Source organism: Marmota marmota, unplaced genomic scaffold, assembly GCF_001458135.2.
Source record: "Marmota marmota marmota unplaced genomic scaffold, marMar, whole genome shotgun sequence".
Classification (NCBI taxonomy): domain Eukaryota; kingdom Metazoa; phylum Chordata; class Mammalia; order Rodentia; family Sciuridae; genus Marmota; species Marmota marmota.
In genome coordinates, this window is record NW_026000211.1 from 33,905,291 (window position 1) to 33,914,204 (window position 8,914).

General features: G+C 35.6%; 1 protein-coding gene across 1 annotated transcript in view; it reads right to left on the reverse strand.

Annotated features, from left to right (window-relative positions):
- Window positions 1–2,949: 2,949 nt before the first annotated feature.
- LOC107142578 (katanin p80 WD40 repeat-containing subunit B1-like) overlaps window positions 2,950–8,914 on the reverse strand; it is a 47,858-nt gene continuing 41,893 nt past the window's right edge. Inside the window, 2 exon segments of the mRNA XM_048791771.1 lie at window positions 2,950–3,313; window positions 3,315–3,412. Coding sequence (XP_048647728.1) covers window positions 2,950–3,313; window positions 3,315–3,412 — 462 coding nt within the window.

Below are 8,914 nucleotides of genomic sequence, written 5' to 3' on the forward strand. Positions count from 1 at the left end.
TAATGTTACAAGTTATTCAGGCCTAGTCATGTATGGGGTAGTGCACTTGCCTAGCATGCGTGAGGCACTAGGTTTGATTCTCAGCACCACATACAAATAAGTGAAAATAAAAACTCCATCAACAACTAAAAAATATTTTTAAAAGTTATTCAGATATGCATAAGATGATACTGTGCCAAAGTAATATCTTTCATTAGTGCACAGACTTCAATGGCACTTAAATTTAGAACTTTGTATTTAGGCTGAGAAAATAGTTCTCTACAAATATATAATGAAATAGACCTGGGAATAAGTTGTAGGAATTTTACTTAATGGCAAGCACAATATGAATGAATACTAATTAAAGAACTGATAAAAACATTAAAGCAATTGCCTAATAGATTTGTATATTGCCTAGGGAAGAACCATCCCCGTGAGAAATACATGTTAGTATTATGTTCTAGGCAGGCCATATTTAGAATATTATTCTGAGTTCTAAATTTTGTGGAATAGTAAATACTAAACTGTATAAGAGATGATCAAAATGATATAGGTATTGGGAATAAAGATATTTGATAAATATTCTTATTAATAGAATAAGGAGAGGTATTATATTTGCCTTTAAATAATTTAAATTCTTTTATAAAATAGAGGAAATAGACTCAACTGGAAATGTAGGAAGAATTTCTAGAAATGCAGATATATTGTAGTGAAGGATGCAGAGCAGTGGAACTGGCTACCAAGGAAGTTTAAGCTCACTTCAGCACAGTTATTTGAAAAAGGCAGAACTAGCATTTGTATGATACAGTAGAGGAGTCTTGTACTGAAGAGATCAGATCAGATTAGTGACTCCTGGGAGTATCTAAAATGATAATTTTATTAGCTGGCCTAATAATTGATAAAAGTATTTTAACATTTTTAGTGTATCAATAAAGAAAAATAATTAGTTTGTTATACAAGCATTATTAGTATGGGTAGTTGGACATAAATTGGCAATTAAATGTGATAGTGATGTTTCTTATATTGGAGCTTTACCTGCTTTCAAGTTTGAATTTTTCATTCTTTTTCTGTCAGACTTATATTCTGAATTCTTAATAAAGAAGAAAAACTACCACAAATTATTTTACTTCTGTATAATTTGGTATTTCAATTTTTTTATAAGCATATCAAGCATTTTATCTCAGTTTTCTCCTCTGCATTCCAACCCTCAGTATGTTTTAAAACCAAAGAGCTGGCTTGTATTTTATCAATTTGACATGAATATTTTTCTTCTAATTCAGTTTTTAAAATATGAATTACAGATCACTGTAGCATACCATATCTATCTGTCTCAGTTGGTCAGTGAGATAAAATGCATGGGGCTGACTCTTTTAGAATCAAAGACAGTCTGGCATTATGATATAGTAATTATTACTTTTAGAGAAAGAATTTAGTTAACCCATCTTAAGTTATGTTAGCCAATTTAAGATGTTAAAAATGATAAAGTTAACCACTTGTAATTAGTGCTCATCTATCTTAATCATAAAATATCCTAATGCGTATTTACTCAACTAGCATATCGAGGATGCCACTGCTTTTGCAAAGATAAATTATGGACACTGACTTGAAAACATATCAACAGACATAGATAGGTATATATATTTTCCACTATTAATCATTATTGCTATACTTGCACTTTTTTAATATTGTTTTTAACCTGTTCCTTTTCACAGCATTTACTAAAATTTTAAGTGTATGGACTGAAGATGTTTAAAGAGATTAATCTTGTTAATTTATTTTAACTTCGCCTTTAAATATTCATCTTTATGTGAATAGTGTCTATAACTTTTTCTGATCATTTTCAGTCATGTTCCTCTGTTAATTTCCTTATTCCTTTTGTTTTCTTTGTCCTTTTTGCTCTATAATTAAAAAGAAAAAAAGGTTGCCTTACCCCCAAACCAAAAAGAGTGGTAACAGAAGATTGAATTATAATGTGAAATTATTAGCTTTTGTGTGCAATTTTTGGACCTCTAAAGAAATAAAAGAAAGACAGGTGGCTAGAACCTTTTCCTTTGCATTGGCTCTTCCATTTTCTCCAAAGACTTTTTCACTTTCTTTTTCTGCACAAAGCAACTGGGGAATGATGTTAACAGGGAGCTAAGTACCTGATATTCAGCAGAATCTTTGAATCTAGATAGTTTAAGTGAAGGAGGCATGTATATTTTATTAACCTTAGGTTATTTAATTTAGAATAATAGCCAACATAGATCCCTTATTTGCTGAACTCTTTATTATCTCATATAATTTTCCTAGTGAATCTCTGAAGTCATGACTGTTTTCTATGTAGAAAAAATTAAGACAGGGAAGAGTAGATAAATACTTAAGTTGTGGTAGACTCTAAACTCAAACATGAATCTGATTTAAGAGACAGAGCTCTTAAATGCCAGTGCCATAATATAGTATCTCTCCAGAAATCTCCCAGCAGATTAATGTCTCTTAGGGGAGGAATATGCTTCCTACTCTGACTTCTGGAATGCTGGTAATCTATTTAACCTTTAGCTAAAACAAGCAGTGTATTTTAGAGAGGTACATATTTTTACAAGTGATATATTGATTCTTTGGTCTGCACTATAGGATTTTTAAAATAGTTGCAAATTTAATAAAATTTGCTTCATAAATCACAGCATCAGTCCCAGGGCTCTGTTTTCTGCCCCAAGAAGCAAGAGTTGGCCAAAGCTGGGCAGCTGTCACTGGAGAGGAATTTGGCTCAGAATTCGGGGCTGTGGAGGTGGCCAGTATGCCTTCAGGATAGCTGTAGCAGCAGGGCCAGGGCAGAGGCTCATAGGCCAGAGGGAACACAGGGAATAAGGAGGCGATGCTGAGGCCAGGCCCCAAGGGCTGCATGATGCCCCAACCAATGGGTTCCTCAGTCCAGACTGGCCATGAGCAAATGCAGCTCTCACAAGGCATGGCTGGGAAGGTGCCCAGGCCCTATTTGCATCTAATCGGGTCGCTGAAGCTCGTGAGCTGATTGTAGGAGAGCCTGCACTTGTGTAGTCTCTCCTTATGACTCTTGTCTACACCCATGGAGAGTGGAGCTTCCAGAATGTCAGTGATCAGGGGCAGAAACCTCTGCAAGATCAGCTGGAGGGAGATGCAGCCTGTCTGGACATGGCGTTCATACTTGCTCTGCAGAAGCTTCTCAATTTGCTGCAGCACCGTGTTGCCCCAGTCCAGCTTCCAAAGGGAGGCTTTCTGGTTGAGGATGTTTAGGAGGTCCACTACCACTGACAGGTCACTGATGGCCACTGCAGAGTGTACTGATGTCTTGATATCTCCTGTGGCCCATATGACCTACAGTGTCTAGTTTCTTCTGGCAGCTAGTGAGTACCATACACATAGTCTCATGAGCTTTGTGGATATGGGACATGCCATTCTCATCCACCAGCTCTACCTGCTTGGGGAATCATGGTAAGCAGGAGGTCAGAGGTCTTCAATCCAAAGGGCTTCTTTATTTATTTAAAAAATTTTGTTTGTTTTCTTTTTTCATGACACCACTGTCATGATATGTATGTATTTTGACATATCATACATACAAAGAGTATACCTTCTCATTCTTGTCATTGTTCATGATGTGGAGTTACACTGGTAGAATATTCATATATGAACATAGGAAAGTTATGTCCAATTCATTCTACTGTCTTTCCCATTCCCATTCTCCCTACCTTCCCCCCATTATCCCTGTCCAATTCCATGAATCTCCACCCCCCCACCCACAAACTTATTGTGAGTTAGCATCCAATATCAGAGAAGAGAAAATATTTGGCCTTTGTTGTTTTGGGATTGGCTTATTAAATGCCATAATTTCATTCTTCTTGATGGCTGAGTAATATTGCATTGTGTATATGTATTACATTTTCTTTATCCACTCATCTATTAGAGGGCACCTAGGTTGGTTCCATAGCTTAACTATTGTGACTTGAGCTTCTATGAACATTGATGTGGCCATATCCCTATGCTATGCTGATTTAAAGTCCTTTGGGTATATGCTGAGGAGTGGGATAACTGAGTCAAATGGTTGTTCCATTCCAAGTTTTCTAAGGAATCTCCATACTGCTTTCCAGAGAGGATGCACCAATTTGCAGTCCCACCAGAAATGTATGAGTATACCTTTTCCCCCACATCCTTGCCAACATTTATTGTTACTTGTATAATTGATAATTGCCATTCTGATTGGAGTGAGATGAAATCTCAGTGTAGTTTTGATTTGCATTTCTCTAATTGCTAATGATGTTGACTATTCATATTTCTTCTTCTGTACAGTGTTCAGTTCAATTGCCCATTTATTGATTGGTATTATTTGATGTTTTTTGAGTTCTTTATATATACATATCCTCAAAATTAATGCTTTATCTGAGATGCAGGTGGCAAAGATTTTTTCCCATTCTGTAGGCTCTCTCTTTATGTTCTTGTTTCCTTTGCTATAAAGAAGCTTTTAATTTTGATGAAATCTCATTTATTTATTCATGATTTTACTTCTATTGATTTAGGAGTCTTATTGAGGAATTTGATTTCTAAGTTGACATGATAGAATTTTGGGCCTACTTTTTCTTCTAGTAGGTGCAGACTCTCAGGTCTAATGCTAGGTCCTCGATGCACTTAGGGTTGACTTTGTGCAGGGTGAGAGATAGGGGTCTAATTTAATTTTATTACATGTGGATGTCCAGGTTTCCTAGCACCATTTGTTGATGAGGCTGTCTTTTCTCCAATGTACTTTTATGGCACCTTTTTCTAGTATGAGATAACTGTTTATGTGGGTTCATTTCTGGGTCTTCAATTCTGTACCACTTGTTTTCATGTCTGTTTTGGTGCCAATACTATCCTGATTTTGTTATTATAGCTCTGTAGTATAATTTAAAGTCTGGTATTGTGATGCCTGCTGTGTCACTTTTGTCACTAAGGATTGCTTTGGCTATCCTGGGCCTGTTATTTTTCCAAATGAATTTCATGACTGCTTTCTGCTTTTTCTATTTCAATGCAGAATACTGTTGGAATTTTTTTTTTTTTTTTTTTTTTTTTTTTTTTTGTGTGTGTGTGTGTACTGTGTACTAGGGATTGAACTCAGGGGCACTCAGCCACTGAGTCCATTCCCAGCCCTATTTTGAATTTTATTTGGAGACAGGGTCTCCCTAAGTTGCTTTGTGCCTTGCTCTTGCTGTTGCTGAGGCTGACTTTGAACTTATGATCCTCCTGTCTCAGCCTCCTGAGCTGCTGGGATTATAGGCATGTACCACGGCACCTGGATATTGATGGAATTTTAATAGGAATTGCATTAAATCTGTAAAGTATTTTTGGTAGTATGGCCATCAGGACAATATAATTCTGCCTATAAAAGGACATGTGAGATCTTCCATCTTCTAAGGTCTTCTTCAATTTCTTTCTTTAGTATTCTGTAGTTTTCATTGTAGAGTTCTTTCACTTCTTTAGTTAGATTGATTCCCAAATATTTTCTTTGCAGGTATTGTGAATGGGATAGTTTCCTTAATTTTTCTTTCAGTTGATTCACCACTGCTGTATAGCAATGCAATTGATTTATGGATGTTAATTTTGTATCCTGCTACTTTGCTGAGTTAATTTATGAATTTTAGAAGTTTTCTAGTGGAGTTTCTTTGGGCTTATAAATATAGAATCATGTTGTCAACAAGTAGGAATAGTTTGAGTTTTTCTTTTCCTATTTGCATCCCTTTAATGTATTCTGTCTAACTGCTCTGGCTGGAGTTTCCATGACTATGTTGAATACAAGGGCTGAAAGAGGGCAGCCCTGTCTTATTTCAGTTTTTGGAGGGAATGTTTTTATTTTTTCTCCATTTAGAATGATGTTGGCCTTGGATTTAGCATATATAGCTTTTACAATGTTGAGGTGTATTCCTACTATCTCTAGTTTTTCTAGTGTTTTGAACATGAATGGATGCTGTATTTTGTCAAATGCTTTTTCTGCATCTATTGAGGTAATCATGGGATTCTTATCCTTAAGTCTATTGACATTATGAATTACGTTTATTGGTTTCTGTATGTTGAAACAACCTTGCATCACTGGGATAAACCTCACTTGATCATGGTGCACTATCTTTTAAACATGTTTTTGTATGCAATTTTGCAGGATTTTATTAAGAATTTTTGCATCTATGTTCATCAGAGATATTGGTCTGAAATCTTCTTTCCTTAATGTGTCTTTGTCTGGATTTTGTATCATTTTGTAATTTTTTTATATTAGCCTCATAGAATGAGTTTGTAAGGGTTCTGACCTTTTCCATTTTATGGAATAATTTGAAGGTCTGGTAGAACTCAATTGAAGTCCTGGGCTTTTCTTTGTTGGTATGCTTTTGATGGTATCTTAAATATCATTACTTGAAAGTGATCTGTAAATTGTGTATGTCTTCCTGATAAATTTGGGTAGGTCATATTTCTCTAGAAGTTTGTCTTCAAGATTTTCTATTTTATTAGAGTATAAATTTTCAAACTAGGTTCTGATCATTATCTGTATTTCAGTAGTGTCTGTTGTGATAGTCGCCTTTTAACTGTAAATTTTAGTAGTTAGGGTTTTTTATATCTCTTCATTAACTTGGTTAAGGGATTATCAATTTTATTTATTTTTTCAAAGAACCAACTTTTTGTTTTGTTGATTTTTTTGTATTATTTTTGTTTTCATTTCATTGATTTCAGCTCTGATTTTAATTATTTCCTGTCTTCTATTGCTTTTGGAGTTCATTTGTTCTTTTTTTAGGGCTTTGAGATGTAATGTTAGGTTTTGTGTTGTTGACTTTGTATTCTTTTAATGAATAAGCTAAATGCAATGAATGTTCTTCTTGACACAGCCTTTGTACTGTGATTTTGATATGTTGCATTACTATTCTCATTTACTTTTAAGTATTTTTTTAATTTAATTTCTGATTTCTTCTGCTATATATTTGTCAGACATATATACAATAGTGTATTATTTAGTTTCTAGGTGTTAGAGTAGCTTCTGTTTTATTTTATCATTGATTTCAAATTTCATTCCATTATGATCTGATGGGATGGAAGGTATTATCTTTCTTGTTTTGTATTTGCTAGGAGTTGCTTTGTGGCCTAAGATATGGTCTGTTTTAGAGAGGGATCCATGTGCTGCTGAGAAGAAAGTGTATTCAGTCATTGATGAATAAAATATTCTATATTTCTCTGTTAAATCTAAATTATCATTTTTTTTAGTTCTATAGCTTCTTTAGTTTTTGCTTGGAGGATCTATACAGTAGTGGTAAAGGTGTGTTAAAGTCTCTCAGTATTATTCTGTGTGGTCTATTTGCTTTTTGAAATTGAGAAGGTTCTTTTTTTGATATATGTAGATGCTCCATTTTTTAGGGCATAGATATTTAGGATTATTATGTCTTATTAATGTATATTTCCCTTAAGCAATATGAAATTTCCTTCTTTTTCCCTTATTATTAACTTTGGTTTGAAGTCCACTTTATCTGATATGAGGATAGAAACCCCTGCTTGTTTACAAGATCCATGTGAATGACATGTTTTTCCATCCTTTTTTTTCAGTCTATGGATGTCTGCCTATGAGATGAATCTCTTGGAGAAAGCATTGTTTTTTAATTGAATCTGCCAGTCTATGTCTTTTGATTGATGAGTTTAGTCCATTTACATTCAATGTTATTATTGAGATATGATTTTTATTCCCTGTCATTTTGATATGTTACTGGTTTTTAATTTGAATTTATTTCTTCATTGATTCACTCTTCTTTTAGTGTAGTTCCTGATCAAACATTCTAGTCTTCAAAAAAAGAAAGAAAAAGATCCATGAAAAACAACTGTCTTAAAAAATGCTAGAAATGAGAAAAAAACAAATATGAATATGTATAAATGTCCATGTACCATTAAGGTCAGAATTAAACAGAGAAAAGAAAAAGAATCTTGATGAAAAGTTAAAGAATTCTTTCCTTTGGAATTCAAAAATTCTCAGCTTCTCTTCTTAGCAGTTTCAGGTGGGGTCATCTGGAGCATGATGCTCCATTCTCTGGATTACTGGAGTGGGAGAGGTAATCCCATAGATGGAATTCCTGGAGGCAGGGTTTAGGCTTAGGTGGGCTGTAGGCTCTTTGATGAATGCCAATTAGTCTGGAGATTTTAAATCTGGACACCTCCAGGGCCCAGTAATTGCTGGTCCACACTGGAAGACCATAACCTAGGGATCTCCCCTGAGTTCTACTTGTGTGGTGGGGGACCCATTTCTTAGTCCCCTACATCTTCTGTGAACCCCACATTTCCTGGTCTTGGATTCAGTCTCCAACTCAATCTCTCCGGCCTCCACACTTCTGAATTCCTGGCCAGACAAGCCTCTCCCAGCTGTCTTATAAGCAGCTGAATTGGAGGAGGAGGGGTATAGGTGGGTGGGATTCCATGATCATTTGTTCCCCATTAAACCTCTCTTCATGTTTGATTTTCTCCTGGTCACTTAAGCACACTCTATGTCATGCAATGTGTGCTTACTGGGCCTGTATTTTGGGCTAAACTTGGTTTGCCAGGAATTGGCTCCCTCAAGTGCCAGCCCCTTTGCCAGGGCTGCAAAATGTTTTCTTCCTTTGTCTTCCACAGGCCAACTGGAGAGATGGTGACTTTTTTCTCACACAAGGATATTATGCAGCTATCCTTTCAGGTTTGTCTGGCAGTGTCCTTGATCTCTAAATGCACTATACTAAGACACACCTCAGGCCACCTAAAGATGCAGGTTCCTTTAATTCCTGTATCCCTCCACTTTGTTCAAGGAAGGACAGCTCTCGGAGTGATTCTAGCCTTGCCCCAACAGCAGCTATGTTGCTATGGATTTTTTTCTTACTTTATTATATCCAACCTCCTGATTCCCTGATCTGTTTTGAATGTCCAGTTTTAAATACCAGTAAAGCCCCCCCCCCCC